The sequence below is a fragment of the Mytilus californianus genome, unplaced genomic scaffold (assembly GCF_021869535.1).
Source record: "Mytilus californianus isolate M0D057914Y unplaced genomic scaffold, xbMytCali1.0.p SCAF_3, whole genome shotgun sequence".
Classification (NCBI taxonomy): Eukaryota; Metazoa; Mollusca; class Bivalvia; order Mytilida; family Mytilidae; genus Mytilus; species Mytilus californianus.
This window is the reverse complement of record NW_026262679.1, coordinates 29,491,063-29,519,018: the sequence shown is the minus strand read 5'-3', so window position 1 is coordinate 29,519,018 and position 27,956 is coordinate 29,491,063. Positions and strand designations below refer to the sequence as shown.

General features: G+C 33.5%; 1 protein-coding gene across 4 annotated transcripts in view; it reads right to left on the bottom strand.

Annotated features, from left to right (window-relative positions):
• Positions 1 to 1,399: 1,399 nt before the first annotated feature.
• Positions 1,400 to 27,956, bottom strand: part of LOC127734322 (transient receptor potential cation channel subfamily M member 8-like) — a 78,215-nt gene continuing 51,658 nt past the window's right edge. The window contains exons 20-31 of one of the 4 annotated variants that reach the window (XM_052244157.1): positions 27,740 to 27,769; positions 25,633 to 25,725; positions 23,483 to 23,582; positions 22,907 to 23,138; positions 22,401 to 22,490; positions 19,250 to 19,393; positions 13,257 to 13,520; positions 11,808 to 12,009; positions 10,141 to 10,306; positions 5,708 to 5,865; positions 4,472 to 4,495; positions 1,400 to 1,677 (exon numbers count right to left, since the gene is read on the bottom strand). In XM_052244157.1, the coding sequence (XP_052100117.1) occupies positions 1,562 to 1,677; positions 4,472 to 4,495; positions 5,708 to 5,865; positions 10,141 to 10,306; positions 11,808 to 12,009; positions 13,257 to 13,520; positions 19,250 to 19,393; positions 22,401 to 22,490; positions 22,907 to 23,138; positions 23,483 to 23,582; positions 25,633 to 25,725; positions 27,740 to 27,769 (1,619 nt within the window). In that variant the 3' untranslated portion in view covers positions 1,400 to 1,561. Of the gene's footprint in view, positions 1,678 to 4,116; positions 4,141 to 4,471; positions 4,496 to 5,707; positions 5,866 to 10,140; positions 10,307 to 11,807; positions 12,010 to 13,256; positions 13,521 to 19,249; positions 19,394 to 22,400; positions 22,491 to 22,906; positions 23,139 to 23,482; positions 23,583 to 25,632; positions 25,726 to 27,739; positions 27,770 to 27,956 lie in introns of all 4 variants that reach the window. The other 3 variants (XM_052244158.1, XM_052244159.1, XM_052244160.1) reach the window with 3 other exon arrangements.

Genomic DNA, 27,956 nt, shown 5'->3' with positions numbered 1-27,956 from the left:
TGTCACACCAAAAGCGTAATTTTCCAGAAGCTATACTTGGTTAGACTTTTCAGTTCATATTTCAAATTCCTCAGGCTATTGGAATGTCCAAAAGGAATCATACGGGGCTCCGGAAAGATCTTTGATAGTTTTCAACCAACTTCTATTTGATGTTCCAAAATGACTCTGAAGATATATTGCACAGATAGCTGGTATAAAGAACACATATATAAGTTCAAACCAAGTCCGTTTAATTCATATTTTATCGTTGTAATTTTACAACTGGACCCTTGGGATACTCTGCGCTTCCTGAAATCTGTTATTTATAGTCTGTCGTTTATAATCGTTTATCTTCAGTCGGTATTCGTGTTGACTCATGATCAGTCGTATTTTGGTTGTATCTTTGTTTGCCAATTGTGCCTGTAATCCGGCTGACTTTACTAAAAGCATCCATGAGAGTCAAGCACCCACAGTCAAAGGAACATGTACCAACACGGACACAATATAAATAATGCTGACTGAGCCAATTCAATATCTAAAGCGTTAAAAAAAAGAGATGCATTATAACGTGCACTAATTACTGAGCTTGAGCGTAGTTGTAACAGGTAAATGTATAAGTCGAAAAAAAACGACAATGCCATGGCAACAAATGAAAAACGACGAAACGACAAACAGTACACAAAACGCAACATAAAAAACTAAAGACGAACCCCACCAAAAACCGGTATGATCTCATGTGCTCCGGAAGAGCAAGCAGAGTCTGCTCCACATGTGGCACCCGTCGTGTTGCTCATGTATGTACACATCCGGTGATAAGTCTAATTCGACAGGTCACATTTAAGGAAAAGAGGACGGGCTTGTGGTTACGACAATTGGAACATATCCGTCTTCATATATGAAACTGATATTTCATAACGGTCAACCAACTCGTGATAGCGTCCGCAATATTTTGATTTCATCTTCACCACTTGGAACTCAAGTGCGCATTTGTTCTATTTGTATATCTTACTACATCAACATGCACAATTGATAGTTAAAATGTTTTGCATGTCAGTATGTTAGATCGCTGGTAAAATGATAATTCGATTGTTCTTTATTCGAGGTGTTTTTGCTGTCGTTTTACATTCACATTGGCTTTGTTGACTTGTATAATGGTTAAATCTTGACAAAAAGAAATTTGTATCTGACGAAACTTGGTGGAATGGCTTCTTATACTGTTTAATTCAATCAAATAGGTTCGTCCTGATAAATGATTTTTACTGAACAGCTTCTATCAGAAAAATGCGTAAAGGTGTCAGGAGAACCGTCCTATTGAATGCTCTAAAACAGTTTTTCTGCCAGTTCCTTACAAATTATAAGTGATGTTAGAATTGATCCCAACTGTACTTCGGATAGCACATACAATGGATAAATACACACACAAAAATTAAATATATTTACAAATAATGATGTATCTATATTTCATTGAACGTCTACACAGAATTGCATATATTTTTTTAAATAAGAACTCTTATAATATTATCCAGTACTATTAAAAACAGGTTATTCTTTCATCATACAAAAATACTTGTTGATAGTTTTTCTATTGTTTTTTCTCAGTCATCTCTTCAAACAGACATCTTGCGGCATGTTTAGGTTGAAAGTCTTCTAGGAGATCAGGAGGCAGGGACGTTCCTTTTATGCATTTCCTTTGTTCATCTGAAATACAAATAAATTATGCTATTTTACTACTTGTACTTATCTAATAAAAAAGAGTAATAACACTGAAATTGAAATAAAAAGATATATTCGAAATATCTTTTGGTTCCTAGGACGCAGCAAAAATCAGCTGACAAGTACACATGTATACTGCTTTTCAAAAACACAAATGTATCAGCGAAGAACCGATACAAAAGCGCCGTTCCTTTGCTTTGTGTTTGGTAAGTGCGGTTAGGAATTTTTATTTTCTACTCAAGAACAAATACATAGCTGTATTTGACAAAACCTTTTGGAATTTTGGGTCGTCAATGCTCTTCATCTTTGTATTTTAGTTGGCCTTATAAACGTTTTTGATTCGAGCGTTACTGGTGAGTCTTTTGTAGACGAAACGCGCATCTGGTGTACAAAATTTTGATCCATGTATCTATGATGAGTTTATATACATCAATTTTCTTTCATTTCCATATCAATTACATCACACTTTAAAAAAAAAACTACGAAATGTCCAAACTGTTGAAGGGGTTATTATGTTATCAGCCATGCATTTTATGGATTTCATTTGCCATTTTCAAGCTATTTAATGTGATTATATTGTTTTCATTGATGTAACAATTGTAATATTAATATGTTTACATCATATAATTCATTCGTCTGCAGCCTTTTTGTAAAATGTCAGTCAATCTTTACAAAACAAAAACTTGATCTGTAAATCATCATTATACATCAATGAATTTAAAATCAAATGAGACAACTCTTCATCAGAGACCAAATGACATAAAAGGAAGCAGCCATTACAAAATAACTCCGGAGTAGTACAGTTTTGATAAAATAGTGTAAGTACATTGACTTAATTATGCTAATAATAGGCCAACCTGAACAAAAAGTAAACTAGATATTTCAATAATCAGACATTAATGTACTAAACAATTAATAAGCTCCTGAACTGCAGCCATTAAAAAAGTCATTAGAAGTACAGTTTTCATGGTTAGAGGGTGCATGAGGTAACACCATTACAAACTTAGTCCCAATTTTATATTCTATTTTTAGAAATTTACCTGTGACGTCAATTTTAATAACGCTGAAACATTCGTGTGACGCACAGTTCATAATTCTATTGTGGTGTAAATGAGAGGTGTCCGTTGTTATTCTGTGGTTTACATGTTGTAATGTACTATTATAATATGTATTTATGTATATTTCTATCCTGAGTGTTCTTGCGTTTAGTTGTAATGTATTCCTGTCACGTAATGTTGTCATTTTAGCGGTCTTTTTAACATTGCCATATAAGCGGGAGGTTTGGCTAGCCGTATAACCAGGTTCAACCCACCATTTTTTCTTAAAATGTCCTGTACCAAGTCAGGAATATGGCAGTTGTTATCAAATAGTCCGTTTCTATGTATGTTGGCGTTTGTTTTTGTAGCAGTTCAGTGTTTATGTTGTTTCGTTGATTTCCTCTCGAAGTTGATGTGTTTCCCTCGGTTTTGGTTTGTGACCTGGATTTGTTTCAGTTAAATCGATGTATGACTATTGAACAGCGGTATACTACTGGTGCCTGTATTCATGAAATGTTCAAGTCCAAGAGACTGAGTAATAATTCCGAAAAAAGTTACTCAACCAGAACATTTTTTAAAGTCGATCTGCAAATCAGATCGATATCATCGCACATAAGAAAAAAATCGAAAAACCTGTTTTGTTTAGAATGATAGAGTGATAGAAGGATGGGAGGAATAACATCGGCAATAAAAAATATAGTAGTGGTAGGGGTAAAAAAATTTACATATGAAAAAATGGTATGTGATATAAATGCAAATGAGACAACTATCTACCGAAAGACCCAAATACAGAGTTTCAAACTATTAAATGTCACCATATTTGCATTTTTTCCGATACCAATCATGCGGGGTCTGCTATTTAACGTATTTTAACGACCGGTAAAGTTTACCTTATGAAAATATATACACTGAAATCGTTTTCTCGAATATCGTTTCCTGAAATTATTGGTTAGCTTGCATTGACGTATATATTCAATTTACAGTTACGGTGTAAATTTATCAACAGTATACATTACTATATATCTGTTTATTTTTATTAGCTTAATTGAAAATAAATTTTGCCTCGTATTTTGATTCAGTCTATATAATGTATTGATTTTTTGCATTTTCACTGCTACTTTTTATTTAAGATATTTAATAAGAAAATAATTTCCAAATATAAACAGGTCTTGAATGTCAAATATTTGAACATGTTTAGCTTAAAATCGCCAAGAGTCTAATAAGTTGCAAACGAGATTCACAGAAACTGTCTTACATCAGCGCCAAGATACCCCAAATGACGAAATCCCATAAAATATAACATGACTGATATTATTTTTATATTATTTATATATATTCTCTAGCTATTTTCAGCTATTTAGTACTTACTATTCATAAAATGGCTTACCTTTGTGAGATGCACCTTTACAAGCTAAGAATAAAAAGAAAGACTATTGTGTCAATAATATAATATCTTAGCTTTTCCATGGATAGATAGGGATTCTATGTAGACCAGGATTAGTTGCTTGTGTCATTTTTCTTATTATTAGTTATAGAATATCTACATATTACGTATATATATATATATATGTATAATAAGTTGCAAACGAGATTCACAGAAACTGTCTTACATCAGCGCCAAGATACCCCAAATGACGAAATCCCATAAAATATAACATGACTGATATTATTTTTATATTATTTATATATATTCTCTAGCTATTTTCAGCTATTTAGTACTTACTATTCATAAAATGGCTTACCTTTGTGAGATGCACCTTTACAAGCTAAGAATAAAAAGAAAGACTATTGTGTCAATAATATAATATCTTAGCTTTTCCATGGATAGATAGGGATTCTATGTAGACCAGGATTAGTTGCTTGTGTCATTTTTCTTATTATTAGTTATAGAATATCTACATATTACGTATATATAATATTGTATAAATTTCAAGATTGTTATAGTTTAATCTAAGTAGACTGATATATGATTCATTCAACATCACAATCATATTTACTGATGAAGGATATCTGTTATCCGAAATATTTATAAATAATTACATTTATAGTTCCTTTTTTTGTTATTGGTGTTGTTGTGTACACTTTTTAGGCGTTTATATATATGTATATATATATATTCCATGCAGTTCATATCATTCATATATACAGTGTGTTTAAGTGTGTGTGTGTGTGTGTGTGTGTGTGTGTGTGTGTGTGTGTGTGTGTGTGTGTGTGTGTGTGTGTGTGCGTGTGTGTGTGTGTGTGTTTCTGGTTTATCGTATTTGATTAACTTAAATAAAGTCATTAGATCCTTCAATTTTAATCGTTTATTTTATCCAAATCTTCAGAAATGTACTGCAATTGAATTATTGTCTTCTAAATTGCAGACTTCTTTTCCGTATTCATTGACCCTATTATGACACTATGTTTAGAAATTTGGCAATTGCACAGCACAAGTGCAAATGGAAAACGCTAGAGGAAAATAGGTATTAATGACGTGGAAGGAAGATAGTGTTAACCGATTCCGAAAGAAATTTGTGTATACATCAAATAACTGTCATGACAAAGTTTGATTCAAGTGATCCATCATGATTCTGTGTTGATTGTTTATAAGGGTCACGATCGGTAGGTAATTCTCTGTAACATAAACCGAAAGCTGATAAGCAACCACAGTTTTTGGTCAACGATCACCGAAATAATTATGTTTTGTCCATTATACTTTATGGATTCGTTATTAAGGTAAGAAACGTCCATAAAGGACAACATTAAGTAAATAGGCATGTAATGGTCCAATAACTTCCTTGATATTAAAATCATTAGAAACTCGTTTCATATGACTTGAAGAAATGGTTGTTACCCGCCGAGCTCACACAAAGGTCCGCGTTAGTTAATAAAATATATAAATTGGCGAAACATGTTATTTTGTAACTACTTTTAAAAAAACTAGATTAATGTTATACAGCTGGTAGATACATTTATATAATAAACATTTTGCTTACAGGTACTTCTTGAGCAACAAAATGTTCTTATCACGTCAATTATGTGAAGAGGCACGTTGAAAGGTATGGGAAATCTTGTACTGTAATCGCTTATGATAGAATATCTCCAGAATTTCCAAAGTCTGTCAGAATTATTCTGTACCTCTTCAAATCTATAGCTAAAGCAAAACATAAATATATATATATATATTCATAAATATATAATTCTGTGCATGTGAAATTTTTTTCTTAACTATATATATATATACATATATATATTATACAAGTTTAAATTGAAAACAACGTTCAAACCTATGATTGCTTTGGATAAAAACCGCAACTTTTTTACGTGTGCATGCAAAAAAAAATTCTAGGTAGAGGGGTCTAAATACAGCACAAACAACATTTTCCAAAAGACCAAAACAGTGAAAAAGCATAATTTAACAAAACGCATTTGACTAGCAGGTCGAAAAACGGATGTTCTTAAACCCTGCTGACTGCCATTGGCGATTGCCAAATAAACGGATCACCAGATGTAACAAAATTGATCTTAACTATTAATTTAATACCAAACAGAAAACAATAAACTTGCGGAAAAGATGGTATACCGCAAACAAAAGGTGCAAAAATTAGTACACCATATCCGGATTTCGACAATTAATGTCTCTTCAGTTATGTTAGGAATCGAAACGGTATTTGGAAGACCATATAATTTACCTCAATTTAGGATAGACTCTTGAATTTTGAAGAGTCGAAATAGGATAAACGGATCGTATAAACCCGAAGGCAAATATAATACAAGCCCTAACGGAAAAATATAAACAAGTCTAAATTGAAAACAACGTTCAAACCTATGATTGCGTTGGATAAAAACCGCAACTTTTATACGTGTGCATGCAAAACAAATTTCTTGGTAGAGGGGTCTAAATACAGCACAAACAACATTTTCCAAAAGACCAAAAAAGTGAAAAAGCATATTTTTACAAGACGCATTTGACTAGCAGGTCGAAAAACGGATGTTCTTAAACCCTGCTGACTGCCATTGGCGATTGCCAAATAAACGGATCACCCGATGTAACAAATTGATCTTAACTATTAATTTAATACCAAAAAGAAAACAATAAACTTTACAGGAATGATCATCTACTCATCTCTCCGGTATAATTACAGGATGCTATTCTATTTTTAGAAGCATAGTATTACAATCACTATGAATTTATAATGAGATATGTCTGCCTATGTGTAGTAACAACTGTAAATTATACCTTGTCCATCGGATTTCGTATGATTAAGAAATACCAGGCGTTATAATATTTACAAAGTGCCTAGGAAATCAACCTAACAATGTTATAGTAGATTTTATTCTTTACTTCCTCCCCGAGCGGGACGGGAACTTGTACTTTTCACTTCTCACTTCTACGACAGCACCGCCTAGCATTGCGCAGACGCCTTATCCCATACTCTAACTATAGCTGAGTAAAAATCAGCTGTCGTTTCGGGAGGTGTTACCTTCTAGTAGGAATAAAGGACATCTTATCAGAATACACGAATTATTTACATTTATATATCTTTGTATATAGTGAATACGCAGTATAATTATATTTATATATCACTGTATATAGTGAATACACAGTATAACATTTATATATCACTGTAAATAGTGAATACGCAGTATAACATTTATATTTACTGTAAAGGTAATATATACGCTGTATGAAATAAATTTTACTCATAGTTTATATATTTGAAGCATGTTCAGCTTACTGTGCTGGTACGTTGATGTCTATTTTTAAAAATCAATATAATAGCCTTTTGATATTGATATTTTAGATACATGATTTTTTTATTAGTTGCAATTAGTTTTGAACTATCTGTCAGTAACTGCAAGTACTCTCACATCTGTACTTTGTGTCTTTTTTGTTTTTAAGGGATGCATATAACACCCTGCAACGTCAGTGTGTGTTTTTGTTATATATGTTTCGGCTCTGTATCTATCTGATGAGTCAAGCCTTGTTCCCGGATTTTTTAAGTTTGTTCTGATGTTGTACTGTTACACAACTGTCTCATGTTTGGGGAGGGTTGGCGCCTTCAAACATGTTTAACCCAGCAACATTCTATATGTGCCTGTCCTAAATCAGTAGCCTGTAATTGAGTGGTTATCGTTTACTAGTATTGCTGTTTCTCATTTATTTTTTATTGTATTGTGTAATTTGTTCATGTGTTGTGCTGTTGCACTATTGTCCCAGGTTAGGTGGAGGGTTGGTGCCATCAAAAATGTTTAACCCCGCAATATTTCTCAATTGAATTGTTTCATATTTTTCATGTCGGGGCCTTTTTATAGCCGATTATCCAGTATAGGTTTTTCTCATTGTTGAAGGCCGTACGGTTGCCTATAATTGCTTACATCCACCTCATTTTAAATTTGGTGGTAAGTTGTATTTATTGGCAATCATACCACATCTCTTTATTTGTTTTTTTTTATTTTGTTCGTTACATGGCAAAATTGCTGTTCCCAGTGACAGCGTCAACAATTGTTTAAGTTTGTTATTAGATCAGTTCAAAAGGAAACACAAATGGCAGGCCAATGGTATATTGTTGCTTGCTTATTCCTTTTCAACAACGTTTTCAGCGATTTGGCTATTTCATGGCGGGATATTTGTATTAATGGTTGCAGCCGGAGTATTCGGAAATAACCACCGACCTTCGACAGGAAAACTTGCAATCCTTGTCAATGTTCAGAGTCGAACACATCTCTCCACGTGCGGGGTTCAATCTAACAATTGCAGTAACAGGCTGGTAATCACTTTAGACTAATCACTCAGACCACTTGAGTTCTCTAGCGGTTGTAATAGCAAAGGCGTATCTTATTTTCTGTGAGATTATTTGAACCAACTGATAAGTTATTTCAGAGAGTCCTTCAATGTGAAATTTTACAAAAGTATGGACAATATGCAGTTTTGTATTAAAATGTTTTCAACAGTAATATGTAGCATTGAATAACATTTTGATTGTATAAAAATATTCTAAAAAGGTTTTCAGAATATGATACAACATTTTAATTGATAAGTCAAATTTCTGAAGGATTTGAAAACTTTATTTTCGGCCCGGTGTCTAAGTGAAACAAATTGGCAATCATACCACATCTCCTGATAATTCTATATCAAATATAAGGGAAATTGGCCCTATTGGTTACCATTTATTTGTGCATACGCAATCCTACAGTTCCATACCATTACAGATTTAGGATTGAGTATATGGTAGGTAGAACACTGTACATAGGGGTAAGCTGTTGTATTGTCAACAGACAACGTTTGAGTAGAAACTGATACAATCCTACAGTTCCATACCATTACAGATTTAGGATTGAGTATATAGTAGGTAGAACACGGCAGGAGTAGGCTGTTTCATTGTCAACCGACAACGTTTGAGTATATAGTAGGTAGAACACGGCAGGAGCAGGCTGTTGCATTGTCAACCGACAACGTTTGAGTATATAGTAGGTAGAACACGGCAGGAGTAGGCTGTTGCATTGTCAACCGACAACGTTTGAGTATATAGTAGGTAGAACGCGGCAGGAGAAGGCTGTTGTATTGTCAACCGGCAACTTTTGAGTATATAGTAGGTAGAACGCGGCAGGAGAAGGCTGTTGCATTGTCAACCGACAACGTTTGAGTATATAGTAGGTAGAACGCGGCAGGAGAAGGCTGTTGCATTGTCAACCGACAACTGTTGAGTATATAGTAGGTAGAACGCGGCAGGAGAAGGCTGTTGCATTGTCAACCGATAACTTTTGAGTATATAGTAGGTAGAACACGGCAGGAGAAGGCTGTTGCATTGTCAACCGACAACTTTTGAGTATATAGTAGGTAGAACACGGTAGGAGTAGGCTGTTGCATTGTCAACCGACAACTTTTGAGTATATAGTAAGTAGAACGCGGCAGGAGTAGGCTGTTGTATTGTCAACCGACAACCTTTGAGTATATAGTAGGTAGAACACAGCATATAGTAGGTAGAACACAGCAGGAGTAGGATGTTGCATTGTCAACCGACAACTTTTGAGTATATAGTAGGTAGAACACGGTAGGAGTAGGCTTTTGCTATGTCAACCGACAACGTTTGAGTAGAAACTGATACAATACCACGTTTTGTAGAATGTGTGTACCTTGAATTCTTCAAATGATCGGAGCGAGTTTAAAGCTCTAAACAAAGCATGAGTGGTGTTATGATTTGTTTAGGTAGACATTAACAAATTAGAAATCTTTGTTGACTTTTTTCCAACTCCTTTCACCGACCGTGCAAGACCCTCATTGACAGTCTCCTATGGCACAGATTATTGTTAAAAGCTCGTCCGTTTATTTCATTACTTGTTACCATTTTAATTTCAAATTCATGAAGATAACCATATCTATCCTCACGGTAATACTTGAAGACTGGGTACGGCTTAATAATTATACCTGAATAAAGCGATTACTAAGTTGACCAACAAAAGGTTTGATATAAGCATGTATATGGCTGCAATGATCATGATGGCCCAGTCGTACTCAACACATCTCTCTATACTTGGATCGCTCTCCCATTCTGATTGGATGAAAGTGCACGACCCGTTGCTGTTATTTTCACCTGAAGAAATAAATGAACGGAAATCCTTGTCACTCATCTGCAACACATTCAATGAAACAACATATGTGTTTTTCAAATAAGGGCTTCAAAGTAATGTGTTGCATAGTAAATTCTTATTTTCTTGCTTTTTAATAAAGATGATGAGGTATGCAGATACATGTATCATGTATGTATAAATATTCGTAATAACTCCTGTTATCTTCTATGTGTATAAGTATTTCGCTCTCATCTCGTATGGACTTTAATGTCCCCATATATATTGTATTAGGTTATATTACCAGCACACTGTGAAACGAATTAATCTTACCAACTATCTTAACATGTGGCATTTACACTAGTGGCCTATCAAAATGATCAAGTCTTCAATGTTAAGATCCTTCTTCAATTGGTATATACAAAAAAATATGCCAACCATAATAACCACTTGTTAGCTTTAATGTGTTTTCTGCATTTATTTTCAGTCGTTCGTTATCAGTTTCTTTATCTGTTGTTTGGGCAGAACGTTTCAGATGTTTCAATATCATGTTGTTTTTACAAAGGAATGTAAGACTGCTACTATAACCCAATAAAATAAAACACGCCCACTAACCCAATATTAAATATACACGGCACCTCTAGGTCTCAAAGTTTCCCGTAATAGGTTTGGACTTTTCTTTTAGTAGTTCTCAAGCTATTTTTAAGCTGTGAAAGAGGTGCAAAATATACAAAAAGAGCCATTAAAACTCATAAGTCGAAAATAAACTGACAACGTCATAGCAAAAAAAAAAAGAAAGAAAAAGGCCAAAGACCAAAGACAAACAACAGTATACAAAATAAAGCATAGAAAACTAAAGAATGAACAACACGAACCCCACCAAAACCGAGGGTGATCACAAGTGCTCCGGAAGGGTAAGCAAAGTCTGCTCCACATAGGGTACTCGTCGTGTTACTCATGCAAGTTCAAATCCGGTGATAAGTCATATTCGGTAGGTCACATTCGGGGAAAAGGAGGATGGATTGACGGTGGTTAAGACGATTAGAACATATCAGTCGTCATCTGTCAAACAGATATTCCAAAACGGTCAGGCAACTCGTGATGGCGTCCGTAAAATTTTCGAAGTGTGAGTGTCATTATATAAGATCATTTTTCAAAAAACATAATCGAACGAAGGACGATCGAGGATGTGATTTGAGAGTAGAATTACGGATGTGTGATATACACCGACCATTGTCTGTAAATAACTAAAGCATGGGTTCTAGTGCTCCTGATGGATGATGTTTCATATTGAAATTTAAGACTGTTTTTCTTGAATTTGTACACAAGGCTGTGTCGGTTAGCGGATGTAAGATTCATAGCTAAAACTTTACCGCGCGTACAATACATTGCGTTCTTTCAATTAGAGAGACATAACGCTTTTTAGTGCCCTAAACCAACATTGTTTTGCAACCGAGAAGCATCTGAACCGATGAAGTTTTCAAACTCCGAACTTTTTAAGTTAAACTGCACTTAATAACAAGTTACCTTTCAGATCTTCCAGAAAAAGTTCACCATAGATTTGCCAATATGGCAGCGACATAATTTTCCAGAGTCTCCAGTAGAATGCACCTGTTCCACGACTGGGCCACATGTCGTAGTGATGTGGGTACATGTTTGAATGATACAACACACCCGCGCACATGATGAAAATAAACAGAATCCAGCTGAATTGTATTAATTCTTTTAGCTTGTAAAATATACAAAAACACGAATCACAAAATAGGCAAGAATACGATTTAAATCGTTTTATTGAGAATGTATATTATATATCGTATGGGGGTGAATTTGTTCGTTATATGTAATACTCTGCACGTAATTAGAACTATTATTTTGATGTTAATTTCTTTCGTATTTCTCTAAACATTTTGCTTATTTTGTTATTCTGCTGATCGAGATCATTAACAAAGTTGTTAATTATATACAATTCAGTAGAATTTTGTATTAATCCTGCTACAATGATACCTTAGCCAATTGAGGAATTTGATGTTAACGATGTGACAATTTTGGAATATTTTGTCGAATATATTTACTTGTATGGACTAGGTGCTATATGTATGAACATTTATCTATGATTTAAGACGGCACGTAAACGATGTAAATGTATCTATTTTTTCTGTGTTTCTAAATAGTTCTTACGTTTGTTATTTAAAAACCTTGTTAGTTTTTGAACGATTATGAGAGTACATTTAAGAAATTATGCCTGTCGGTCACTCATTGATCTCACAAGCGCTTGAGTATAGGATTTGGATATTCATTTTTTCAGTGTTTGAACTGAATTTCAAATTTTGTATTTTACCACATATTTAATATTTTACTAAACTTGTGTACCCGTCAACGTCCACTCTGTGTTTTTGTTAGATGTATTTCTATTTGTATTCATCTGATGAGTTAAGCCTTTTTCAACTGATTTTTATAGTTTGTTCTTATGTTGTACTGTTACACCACTGTCCCAGGTTAGGGGAGGGTTTGTGCCTTCAAACGAGTTTAACCCCGTTACATTCTGTATGTGCCTGTTCCAAGTCAGGAGCCTGTAATTTAGTGGTTGTCGTTTGTTGCTGTGTAACATATTTGTTTTTCGTTCATTATTTTGTACATAATTATGCAGATAGTTTTCCCGTTTGAATTGTTTTACCTAAAGTTTGTCATTTTGAAGCCTTTTATAGCTGACTATGTGGTATGGGCTTTGCTCAATGTTGACGGCCGTTCGGTGACCTATAGTTGTTAATTTTTGTGTCATTTAGTCTCTTTTGCAGAGTTGTCTCATGGCAATCATACCACATCTTCTTATTTTCATATTTACCGTGTTTTATGTTAATTGTCAAAATATGTTAACATTCTATAAAAAAATAAAATAAACTATATTTTTTACTTTTACTCCTTATCATTATATTAATGATTAATGATTTTATTTTTTTTTCAAAAAAGTAAGCTTACCATTTTGCCGATCATAATTATCTTCGGACCAAAGTAAGTAAGTACCAACATGCTTTTCAAAAATCGCATGTACATTATGAATAGCCCTAGGCTATAAAGTCTAATTTCTGTGCGTTTGTAATCATCTGCAGAGACAATTCTGACCAAAAAGGCTGCTCCAATGATAATGTATGAAAACCAGGCTAGAAGTTTCCAAAAATCTTTTAGATATACAACCAGTCGACCCTTTGGCATTTTGTGAAGTAAAAGCGACCTCAGATGTCTCTGAAAGTAAGGGAAATATATTATTCGAAAGATAGCTAATTACCTTTTGTCGGACACTCGGAAAATAGATCTTATATATTTTCCTTTTTTTCTAAACAAGCACCAAAGTAACTCAACTCTGTGTGTGAGAACTATTTCTATATATGTTTGTCTCTAACCTAGTCAACCAGACTAATTATCAGCATTTATTACCTTTAAACAGACTTATTAAGAAGGGATACAGTTACGATACTGTTGTCAGGTCATTAAAGATGGCATATTTTGGAATTAATATTGATTCACTCATAGGGTCTTTGCATTGGAAATAAACACATTTTTCCTAAAACAAGTTGCTGGTATGATACGGGTTAAGTTCTTCTCATATATTTTGTGATGGTAAATTCTAAATCCTTAGCCGGGAGGGATTGAGCTTGATTTTCATATGATGAAGACATAATCTTTCAATCAGTTAAATTAATGTCTGGATCTGGCATGTCAGTAACTGCTAGTAGTCCTTTGTTAATTTATGTATCATTGTCATTTTGCTTAGTTTTTTCTGTTATCTTTTCTGACATCGGACTCGGACTTCTTTTAAACTGAGTTTTACTGTACGTATTGCTGTGTGTGTCTGTTTGTTCTACGTTGGCTAGAGGTATAAGGGAGGGTTGAGATCTCACTTAACATGTTTAACCCCGCCGCATTCATTTTTGCGCAGTCCCAAGTCAGGAGCCTCTGGCTTTTGCTAGTCTTGTATGTTTTTTTTTTAATTCCAGTTCAATTATATGTTTCGGCATTGAATGTGACGTTCATTTTCACTGAACTAGTACACATTTTTGTTTAGGGACCAGCTGAAGCCTACCTTTGGGTTTTGGATTTTCTCGCTGTGTAAAAGACCTATTGGTGGCCTTGGGCTGTTTTCTGCTGTTTGATCGGGTTGTTGTATCTTTGACACATTCCCCATTACCATTCTCAATTTTTTTTTATGAATTGTATATATCTTTTTCTAATTGATGTAATTCAGGACACGCCAAGTTCTACCCAAGTTTGATAATTATCTTATATTAATTTCTTATTTTCTATTGTGGACATCTTCATCGCAACCGCAAAAGAAATCGAAACATTTATTTTTCCCAATTGCTTGTTGAAACATCAGGATGCCTTGATCAGTGTTTACCAAACCGATACTGAGACTCCATGTGAGAGTCATTTCCCCTTTTCTATTTGATATAAGAGATACATAAAAGTAGCTCGTGAACCGTTAGTGATAGAACCTAGGGTAACTTGATTTGAGGTCCTTGGTCCAACAAAAAGAAAAAGATGTCAAGGTCATATGTCAGGGTCATGATTTAAATTTTCTCCTTTGCTTATGTATGCATCTTATCTCATATTATAAAAGCTGGATATGAAATAACTGGTGCTAAATATTTAGGTTGTCTAAACAAAGATATGGTTCATTCAGTCCGAAGCGACCTGATGATATCTCATTGGAGTAATTGCCCCTGAAATGATAATATTAAAGGTCAATTGATTATTTCTTCAATATGGTACATGCTAAAGCCGTATGGTCTTTTGCAAAATATAAGACTACATATGACATAAAAGATGTGTACCAGAAGTGTCCTACAGTAAACCGGAAGTAGCATTTTTGCACTTTTTTCAAGAAAAGTACCTACAAATCATATATTCTTATAACAGTCATATATAAAACTATCATAGGAGACCGGATATGATCTTCTATAAACCGGAAGTAGCTTCTTTTCTTCCTTATTTTAGGCAGAAATATAAAGAAACCATATATTTTCGGAATTGGTAAGAATAGGCTATCAATAGAGACCAGAAGTGACAGTATCTTAACTGGAAGTAGCATATTATATCCCTTATGTCATGTAAAAGTATATAAAAACCATATATTTTTGGAATCAGTGTGAATAAAGCTATCAAATGAGATGGAAGTGACATTTTGTGGACCGGAAGTAGCAAATTATCTATTTTATTTCAGACAAAAGTAAATACAAGCCATATATTTTTATGAATGAGTATGAAGAACCCTATGATTGGGCGCATATTTTGTAATTTCTGTCGGCGAGTAGGCTTCCCATTATATCAAGTCAGCTGCATGAGGTAGTACACAAAATGAAAAGTTCAACAGACCACCAACATTCGACTCTTTCAAGAAAATAGACGTAGAAATATAGATCCACCATTAACAACCGAGAATAACACAAAATTCGTTTACATGATCACGTGGTACAGGTATAAAATGTAGAGGGGTTAAAGCAGTTATACCTGCAAGCAAGATTCTTCCTTTGCCTATCAAGATTATATGCCGTAAAGTACATCACACAAGTGAAACAGGTACAGTGTAGCTACCTTCACGATGACCAATGGTCAGGGAAATTATACACGGCACATATTTTGAAAAGTAGTGTAAACACAAATATTCAAAACAACAAAATTTCAGGCTTACTCGGAAAACACTAAAAATTATCAAAATTCACTATTCATAAATAGTATGGATAAAAACACCTATACCCACTGCTATTTCGACCATTTGACTTAACTGTAGACTTTGTTTCCCTATTAATTTTTGCTGTTCATAGATTTTCTTGCTACTATTATTTTCTCCATCAATACAAACATGGGTGAAGTGGACAATAACTCCTATATAGTTCTCAAGACTATATTATCAAACAAACCCAAAATAAGTAAGCTTTGTGAGTGATAAAACTACAAGGAGTCAACTGAGATTTTGTCATTCAATTTATGTGTTAGAGTAGATCTTACTGATCATCATTTATGTTTTGGCTGTTTTTCCCCCATTTACTTCAGGTAACGCCAGAAATGCAAAAATGTTATAACATTGTCATTTTAGGACAACTACTACAATAATAATATGACTGGCGGTTTCAGATAAGATGACACATTTGTAGATATTTTTGCTGTTTAAAGTTGCACTTTCTACCAGATGAGCTAACAATTGGTCGTACCAAGAGGTTAAGTTGATGTGACAGTATCAAACATCAGAAAAATAAATAAGGTGTGAATGAGAAAAAGCTTTCGAAAAAGAAATGTACAATTGACATTATTCCGAATTATGAATGGTCGTACATGTACCAGATTACCGTGTAGTGTCGTAAAAGTGATAATTAGGTCTTTCCACTATTTTGTGGAAAGACCTATTGTATTTGTTCTGATTATTTTTTTTTCTTCTTCCGACAAATTGGTTTCTTGCCCTGTTTTGTGGTTTCGCAAGATGGCGCTTAGATTTTTTGCATATGATATCGAACAGTTATTGCGTTTTTAGTCGAAGACTTTTTATTGTAAGAGTTATCTCCCCAAACACTGTTTTCTTTGTGGTGAGATCTCCTCTGTAACCGTACAAAAAAGCGACAAATGTATTGTACTAAATTGCTCGTTATATCCTAAGGATGTGTTGTCAATTTTTAACCGAATCAATTCGTAGACTCCAAATGACATTTCCACTTTTGAATTTGACATAAGTGATATGCCAATGTATCACATGAATGGTAAGTAATACAGACCAAAGGTATGTGTATTTGAGGTCCTGGGTTCATAAAAATAAATTTGAGGTCAAGGTCAAAGGTCAAGGTCATGTTCTTAATTTTGACTTTTTATTGTTCCGAGATCTCGTCTGACAATCTTAGAGATATATTCAAAAGAACTAGTGCAAAATGTTTGCCTCACTGTGATGAAGATATGATACATTTGGTCTGAAACAATCTAATGACATCTAATAGAAGTTATTGTCCTTGAAATGACTAAATTCAAGGTTAATTGATTATTTCTCCAACTTGGTACATGATAAAGCCATAGGGTCTTTTGCAAACTGTTGGTTGACATATGACCTTGAAACATATCAACCGGAAGTGACCTGGGGTAAACCGGAAGTAGCCATTTTTGCACTTATTTCATGGAAAAGTACCTAGAAACTATTTGCTTTTTTAAATATGCATATATAAACCTATCATTTGACACCGAAAATGACCTTCACCAAACCAAAAGTACCTAATACCTCCTTTATTACAGGGGAAAGTATATAGAAACCATATATTTTTGGAATCAGTGTAAATAAAGCTATCATGTGAGACCAGAAGTGACATTTTAAAACCGGAAGTTGACAATTATCTCCCTTATTTCAGGCAAAAATATATAGAAACATTTATTTATTGAATCAGTATGAAGTAACGTATGCTTGGACGCCAATAGTAACTTTGAGTAAACCGGAAGTAGCTTCTCATCAATAATTTAGAATAGAAAATTGATGTGGAAAGACCTTCAATTGTTCTCTGAAAAATTGGTATCTAATTTTATTTACATTGCAAATGAACACTTCATATAACAAAGTGACAGGTTAAAGTATACTGAAAAATTATCAGAGTTTTAAAAATATTCGATACTCAATTTAAAATTAAAATCAACCTTGTAGTTTAGTGATTAATTATTTGACGGTAAATAGAAATCGCCAAGAAAACCCTTGTTACACGAGACTTGCATTTGGATAAACATTTGTTGAAAGTCAACATTTTTACCAGAAAGAAATATTTTGAAATTTTGTTTTAAGTTAAAAATAATATAAAATGAAAGAATTTGCCAATTTTGCCTCATAGTAATATAGTTTATACAGGTTACTTTCCAATTTGTAATAATATCTTACAGTGTTAAACATGTTTGTGTATATTTGAAAATATACTCTCATGCTATGTATATGTAATTCTTTACATCTTTGTTCTCTATATTCAATAAGTGATTTTCGTTAAAATTACTACGACATCGTAACATTATATGTTATTCAGGTCACATATACTGCCGGAGTATGCGGAAAATATTATAACATACTGCATGGGGAAAATATGTGTAATTCAGGGAATATAAACTCTAAGCCGGGAATGTCACATTATATACCATGTCTGAGACCTGAAAAACATATAATATTGTATTTTGTAATACGAAAATATATTAAAAGACTGCATGCCACTGCATATATGATAATCAGGATGCGGAATCTTTTGTTCACTGGACATCAATTCTTTGCGATGAACAGTCGCGTTTTTTTGATAGTGTATGATGGGTTTGCACGAAGATAAATGATAACAGTGCCTTGGTTACCTCGGATGATGTCCTTCTGGTTGAAGATATGCTATCCGTTCTATCCAATTGTCAATATATATTTAAAAGTAATATATTCCTTGGCAACGGGGTTCGAGTTGCACAACAGACATTTAGAAACCCACTGTTGTATAGTAAATTTTCATCGGACAAAACTCTAATGTATTTTAACAAAAGTACTAAAGCAGTTGTCACAAATGATGAAAGAACTGTTGACCATTTATTCCCGCGTCACCAGAGGTCTTCTCCAAATTTTGATAGCTGATTCAGTTGATTAATCTTTAGTTTTCTGTCACATTGCAAGTGTTTTGTTGGACGTTAGTACTTTGACCTTGACTACAGAAACTGCGAGCATTGTTTTTTTTCATACTGTATTATAGTTAGTTGTATCTATAACTGTTTATTTTTTTGTTATCTAATATACCGTTTCTTAGAGCTAAATGTATGACCTGCACTAGCCTTACTTGAATGTTTAGTGTGTACATTATGTTAATCTAGTGGTCGAAATTAAAAAGGGAAAATTCAGATACCCGCTAAATTTATATATTCCTTCCTTTTTTATAATATTGTGAATATCAATAAATAGATTTTGAGAGTATCAAATAGTATCTCAACATACTTACAAGAAGTATTTCCTCCAATAAATCAAGTAATATCCAAAGGTGAAGTATGAATTCATACACTCCAATTCCTCTGAGAGCATTCTCACTTTTTATGTCCATTAAAATGAATGCACTGTAAATTACCAACAGAACCAAAACCACAATCTTAAAATATAAAATCGATTACAATACAATACCAGAATGTGTGAACTGCTCTATGCAATAAAATAATATACAAGGCGCTTTAGAAAAGCCAAAAGAGTAAAATAAAAACCCGAAAATGCATATGGTGAGTTAAAAACAAATCCTTGATAAAAAGTAACAATAATACACAGAGTTACTACTTAACCACAAGCTTGAACAAGAAAATTAAAAACGACACATAGATCTTAAATCTGGGTAAAAATGGCTTGCCTTAGTTGATAGTTGGATACTACCCCCCCTCCCCCCATTCCAAAAAAGAAAATAAATAAATAAGTTAAAAATTAAAAATTAAAAAGAATATCAGAAACATCACGATCTGCATGAATTTTGGAACAACCTTTAATGAATAATACCGCCATCAAATAAAACTGCCCAATGCAACTAAAATCATACTTGTACAATATTAAATTTTCTACAATCGCGTAGACAACAATATCCTGACTTACAAGCAATGGTTGACCAATGAGACATGACAATATCATTATATGTAATACATGCATAACTGATACAAACAAGTAGAAAACTGACACCGCCAACTCAGTCTTCCCAACATGCACATTGCACATCATCACAGAAAAAAAATATTTTAAGGATTCAAAGTACTACTATGATTAGAGGAACGAATACACGTACTATAATTGATATTTTTTTCTGTAAAAATGTGTAACAATTGATAATAGATACCATCACGAATCAAACTTAAAAAAAATATATATTTTTAGTAACAATGATCTAGAACTTTGACCCTAAAATCTGACGGCGTCTTCCACTTTCCTACATCTGCAATCTATAAGTTTCATTCCAATAAAACAAAGGAAAAAAAGCTTCTATCCACAAACAAAACAATTGTCCATTTTTTTCTTTATCTATAGTTACAGTGTATTTAGCTTGAGCTCTATTCATTTCAAAATAATGAGGATTTTCCATTCTCTATGAGTCAATATCTGTATAAGCTGCATACTTATCAAGCCAGGGAAACAGTGATCTTGATCTTTCTTTGACCTATTGACTCCACCTGTCTTATGCTTCCTGTCCTTCGTATTACTTCCATTTGGTATTTCAAATCAAGATATTCCACAATAAATGTTACACAGATGACTGATATCATCCAATTGTCGTAATCAAAATACCGTCCTTATTTCCTCGAATGTGATCTACCGAATAAGACTTATAAACGATTTTATACTTACAAGAGCAACACGACGGGTGTCAAATGTGGAGCAGGATCTGCCTACTATTTCGGAGCACCAGAGATCAGCCCCGATTTTTGATGGTCCGTGTTGCTCAGTCTATAGTTTTCTATGTTGTGTTTGTGTACTGTTGTCTTTTTTATTGGTTTTCATCATGACATTTTAGTTTGTTTTCGACTTATGAGTTTGAATATCCCTTTGGTATCTTTAATCTCTCTTTAATCTAAGAATAATTATGCTAAGATGTGTTTTCAATATTTATGTGGCTGTAGTTTTATGAGAAATATTAACCCCGCCACATTTTTGCGTCTGTTCAAGTCAGGAGCTTCTGGCCTTTGCTAGTCTTGTATTTAAAAAAAAAATATTTCATTTATATGTTTTGGAGTTTGGTGTGACGTCCATTTTCATTGAACTAGTACAAATTTCTTTAGGGGCCAGCTGAAGACCGCCTCCGGGTGCGGGATTTTCTCGCTGTGTTGAAGACCCATTGGTGGACTTCGGCTGTTTTCTGCTCTAGGGTCGGGTTGTTGTCTCTTTGACACATTCCCCATTATTTCCATTCTCAATTTTAATTCAGTTATAGAAAGAATTCGAAAAACCTAAACAAAATTTCCCGAAACAATGGTTCTAATCACTAAAAATATTCTTCTGAAACAAATAATCTAAAAAAAAGCAGGTTCTCCTGAAACTATTCTTATTCAAAACGAACTAATCATCACAAGGTATTCGTATCTTATTTTGTATTCTGTTTTTGTTTTAGTAAAAGTTTAACGATGATAGAAACTACTTTGGTTTATAGTTATCCAGGCTAATCTCTAAAATGATAATGTAGTCACATGTAAGGAGACAAACAAAAATATTACACCAGTAATGGTCAGTTCGATTTATATGCAGAAAGTTGTGGTCAGAATTCATACAGTGAACATGCATATTAACATTATGAATTGAATGTCACTTTGGTATCTTTCGTATCTCTTTTGATATTTAATGCTATCTTTTTTTGCCTCTTATGTCAGTTAAATCATTGATAGAAATAAAACCCAGCAACCCTTTTAAGCGGCACTTTAAAGGTGTGTTTTTTTTCAAACTATTGTCTGAGTAAATCTACTGTGTAAAAATAGCTATATGTATTATTTTTAAAGAATAATAAGTCAAATTGTATATCAGCTTTATATAACATAAATAGATTACCCTACAAAAGAGGGACGAAAGATACCAGAGGGACAGTCAAACTCATAGATCGAAAACAAACTGACAACGCCATGGCCAAAAATAAAAAGACAAACAGACAAATAATAGTACAGATGACACAACATAGAAAACCAAAGACCAAGCAACACGAACCCCACCAAAAACTGGGGGTGATCTCAGGTGCTCCGGAAGGGTAAGCAGATCCTACAATCGATAAAATTGAGAATGGAAATGGGGAATGTGTCAAAAAGACAACAACCCGACCAAAGAGCAGAAACAGCCGAAGTCCACCAATGGGTCTTCAACACCTGGAGGCGGGCTTCAGCTGGCTCCTAAAAAATGTGTGTTAGTGCAATGAAATCGGACGTCACACCAAACTCAAAAACATATAAATGAACTAAAATTAAAAAAAAAAAAAAACAAGAATAACAAAGGCCAGAAGCCCCATACTTGGGACAGGTGCAAAAATGCAGCGGGGCTAAACATGTATTGTGAGGTCTCAATAGGTTTCATTTTATTATATATTTCTAGAAATTCGTATTCTTTTTTCAACCTTATTTCATGATTTTATATGTGGCGCCACTTACGTAATGTACAGCAAACGTCATTGCTGGAGAAGACCAAGCTTTCTTCATGTTTTCGAAACGTCTGGGACCACGACCACAGCACCACAAACTCTGCAATAAATACAATTGAAATGTTTTAATCAACAATAAAACGTTCTTTGTATAAGATACTTAACTACAATTCAATTGGCTTCTCTCATTAATAACAAAGCTAATCGTATGACGTGTTTGCAGGTTTAACAATACAATTTAGGTAGATAAATGTGAAAACAGAAGCTCAAAACTGCGTTTTTACTATTGTCTTAGAAATGCACCACTAGCAAATTTTTTAAACCCCAAAGAGATATATAAGAAATTTACTACAAGAGTTTGTTCTTATCGCGAATCTAATAAACATTTTTTATAGTCCTGGAATGGAACTTTTGCTAGTAATTAGTGATTTGAAAGAAGATAACCGATCTAAACAAAAACAAAAAGACAACAATTGATACTCAATATTCTCCTTCTATCACATGAAAGGAAATAACCTTATACCACTGTGGCAACTGAGCTGCAGAATCATTGTACCAAATTTTACTCAGGAGGCGCTGGACACATGGATGACCGATCACGTCAACCATTCCGTTTTCATAAGCACATTCAATTGGACCAACGCTCATATCCCATATCTCGTCTACAGTGTTTACTAGCGACATACAACCTTTCTCATCTTCGTCATACAAGGTATTCTGAAGTTCCAGGGCCCTTTTTTCAAAAAGCCTAAAACACAGCAAAACATGATATATCTGAACATCTCTTTATCTTAGGCAGCGAAATATATTAAAAAAAGTACACGTCGCACGTGTTTGATCTGGCGAATAACAATGCTGCCCATGAAAAATGAATAACAATGCTGCCCACGGACAATGAATAACAATGCTGCCCATGAACAATGAATAAAAATGCTGCTGCTCATATACAACGAACAACAATGCCCATGATCAATGATTAATAATGCTGGCCATGATTAATGAATAACAATAAACAATAAAGATCTCTTAATGACATGTATATATAGAACAGTTGAGATATCAAATAACATTGATGTAAGCAAAACGTATCACCTTGAATGTTGTGTCAAATCTTCATGTAACTTCCGATCTTTGCCTGTGTGAACTTTCTTAGCCATATTCTTTAAAATACTACTAGCCATAATCGCTGTAACTGTTAGAATAAGTAAAGATATTTGATTTGAAGACAATTAAGACTATGGTCACAATTTGCACTTCATTGTTTATTGTAAATACATGTAATTTGTCGTTGTGAAAGCAAATTAAATGGCACTGCAATACATTATTTCACTGATGTACCTAAAAAAATAAAAACCATTGTGTAAGACTTAAACTGAAACTCTGGTATCTCGAATACCTGTAGTTTAAGGCTTATGTTTCATTGGCTGTCCATATAAGTTCAAATGTTTTATACAAATGTATATTGATTTCTGAACCATTGTATCACATTAGGTAAGAAATTGTAAATCGTCTTGATTATGCATTTAATATGCCCCGTTTTTCTATATAGATCCATCAATTGGTAAACTCATTAGACAGAAAAAGCTAGAAATAAAAAAGCTAGAAGCCGCTTTTAAATATCAATCTGTAAAACTTCATTATGGAGATTAAAAGCACACCCAATTATCTGCAGAAACAATATGATCTGTGTTCCCGATTTCTATTTATAGCATTGTTTTGGCTATCGTGCACAGCAGATTTATGCCTGCGTTTCCGAATACCCTTGCATTATGATTGTTTCTGTAATCGGGATGATTTCAACTTCCCAATTATCAATTTCTCATTTCTCAGCAGTAACATACCCTCTGCTCCGTCGTATGATGTTTATATATCTCAATTGATACGTTATGCTCGTACATGTTCACACTATACTGACTTCATATACAGGAGTGTGCTCCTTACGCAGAAACTGCTTCAACAGAGTTATGAGGAGGACAGATTAAAAATGACACTCCGTAAATTTTATGGACACCATCACGAATTGGTTGATATATACAATGTGTCTGTGTCTAGACTAACTAATGACATTTTTACCACGTCTTAGATTGTGGTTTAACATTTATGTCGTCTGTATGCTAAGTACCGAACGTGACCTATTCCTGAATATGACTGTTATACCGAGTGTTAATTTGCATTGCTATACGACGTGTTTCGGTATTTAGTACATCCAACATTCATGTATTTATTTTTGATGTTTCTGTTATGGTTTCGGTTGAATAATGTGTTATGTCTTATCGTTTGTTGTCCAAATAATTATAAAATTGCCTTTCAATACCATCATTGTCATATTCCCGAATATGACTGTTATACCGAGTGTGAATTTGCATTGCTATACGACGTGTCTCTGTATTTTGTACATCCAACATTCATGTATTTATTTTTGTTGTTTCTGTTATGGTGTCGGTTGTATAATCTGTTATGTCTTATCGTTTGTAGTCCAAATAATTATAAAATTGCCTTTCCATAACATTATTGTCATGAAAATTGTTTGGACGAGTATTGTGAAAATAATTGTATAAAGTTCGAGATTGCATGTTAGTTACGTAAGCGCGTCACTGTGTGTGATATCCTGTGGTGTCTGTCGTTGATATAATATGTTCGTTGTTGTTCTGCGGTTTGCATGTTGTGTCGACTATTATATTATTTGTTTGTGCGTTTCTCTGTGATGAATGTTCTTGTGTGTATTTGTACTGTATTTCTGTCACGTAGTGTTGTCATTTTAGCGATATTATTTTACATTTTCATAAAGCGGGAGGTTTGGCTAGCCATTAAACCAGGTTCAACCCACCATTTTTTTCTGAAAATGTCCTGTACCAAGTCAGGAATATGGCAATTGTTATCAAATAGTTCATTTCTATGTATGTTGGCGTTTGTTTTTGTTGCACTTCAGTATTCCTGTTGTTCCTTTGTTTTCCTCTTATAGTTGATGTGATTCCCTCGATTTTAGTTTGTATCCCGGATTTGGTTTCTCTCAATCGATTTATGACTTTTGAACACCAGTATACTACTGTTGCCTTTACTTACATATTGTTATATAGTGTGTGAATAGCTGTCCTGTCTAATTATATTAATGAACGGAAAGTGATACAGTGAGATGGAAACACAGAAAATATTAGTCAATCAAAACATAATTAAGAAAGTGAAAGTGTTACAAGAATTTTTCAATAATTCACTTATACCCAGTCAATTATATTTATTCTTACGTAATGGATTTTTGCATTTGGACCAAAATACTCCAGCTAATTCTTTTCTGTTTGCAAATAAAGCCCATGCTAACAAATCGTGATATAAATCATCTACAAAGATAAACGACTATGTACGTTTATATGACGCGATGATGACATGTTAGGTCGTGACAGAATATCTTCGTCACGGGTGATCACAGATAAGACATTTATTATAAATTATAATATACTTTTATGATTAGATTCAACATAAGCTCTACTCATCCTTTAACAATTTTTTACTACGCAATCTCGACTTTTTATCTACACCGTTGATGTCATGACTTATCACCGGAAATTTACTTATAATATTGAGCAACTCGCGAAACTTTAAACTATTTTTTTACCAATTGAGATCATTTTAGAAAAAAAAGTAAAATAACAATAATACCGAACTCCGAGGAAAATTCAAAACGGAAAGTCCGTATTCAAATGGCAACTTATTAATAAAATATCAAATGTTCGTCAATTTGGTATAATAACTGGAAAGACTGTGACTAGCATTTAGAATAAACAGTGATGCGAGGTACATGTAAAGTCATCCGGGCAAAAGTTTGACGACATTTCAACACAATAAGTTTTGTACCTTTGAATATTGTTTTTTTCCCAAATATTAAGAGGATCCAGGTGAATTTACTCACTGCAATAAAATTGGCATTTATATATTTGATATATGAAATTAACATTATAATTTGGTGCATCCGAAGCACTTTTCTGGAATCATTTCTTTCAAGGACGCTCTTACCAAACAAATTGAAAGCCAAGGAAGTATAAATACTTGAAAACGTACGGAGCATCATGATCGAAAGGGTTGCAAAAACAATAGGCTTATCCATCTTGGGTAATCTTTGACTGAGGGAATTGGAGCCTTGACTTTTCTTAAATTTCTAAATTTATTAGTGAAGAAATATCTAGAGGTAATGCAATGAATATTATTATACTTCATGCCTAAATGCCAGATTTGATTGGTTAATACGAGGAAGATAATTTACCCAAAAGTACTCTATTGTCCTTCACGGATACGTTTGATCAATTGTGCGCTTTATTAAATACGGATGGTAGTTATGTAAAATATTTCATAGTTTATTTCTTTGAATTTGACATTTAATAGACAGTAATGACAGAAAAAGTAAAATATCGAAAACAACGAATTCAAAAATTGGATAATTGGATACAGTAACTGATCGCGACAGAGGTCGAAAAGGAAAAGGCGCAGCCAGCGAGCAATATGAGGTGTACGAGTCAAGATGTAATACCCACCAAATCATAGTACGTCACATCCGGTTGCATACGAAAAAGGGTTGAAAAAAATATTCGCTTGCAATTGTATGAAATCAATCCTACATTTCATTGCAGTACAAAATTTCTGAGTCATAAACAGCACTATTCTTTTTTTATTTGGTGTTTCTATAGAATATTTCTGAAACTTGAGGTTACATAGTTACTTAAGCTTGTACACAAGGAAAAAAAGGGTGAAAATTTGATTTATTAACTTCCAGTGATGATTATTATCTTATATGCAATAAAATGTCATGTAAAATTTTGTCTGTTGTACTGGACAGGAAAAAACTTGACTCATGCCAAGTATTTCTTTTTTTGAAACAAAGATACATTCTGCATAATATTTTGAAAAGTTCGAATTAAACAAAGACTAATGGGGAAAAACAATGGTGGTATTATACCAAAAGAAAGGGGTCACATGGCCAGTACACACCTTAAAGAATCATAAATTATTTTTAGGAAGGGACTCAAATCCCAAACCACTATTTCAAACATACATAAATAAAAAACACAACCGAGTTTAAATCTAGAATAGTTGACTCGGAAATTAAAGATCTTTCCGACAGAACAATAATGGACGATGAGAAATAAAATTACTATTGAACTATTTCAATTTTAATTTGGCCGATTATTATTTTTATTGACTTAGGCAAAATTATTAAAAAGCATCCTTAATCATTCGAATTATTATATGTCGGTGTTGATTATTTTTTTTTATCATTTATTAAGAGCGTTTGTTTTGTATAATGTAGTAAAAAGGTATACAATAACTAATAAAGGTATCAGGATAAACATCCTTCCTTACCTTTAGGCATGTCTTCCTTTTTACTTTCATCTGGTACAAAAAGTAAACAATCGTCATAGCAAGATACAAAATGTACACTGTATTTAATCTTGATCAATTGTAGTGCATATATACCATATACGTTTTACGTACATGATCAATTGAAACAAATGGAAAATATAGACAATTTGAATTATAACGTTATTGTTCTGAATGCAGACTTTGTAAGTGGTAAAAT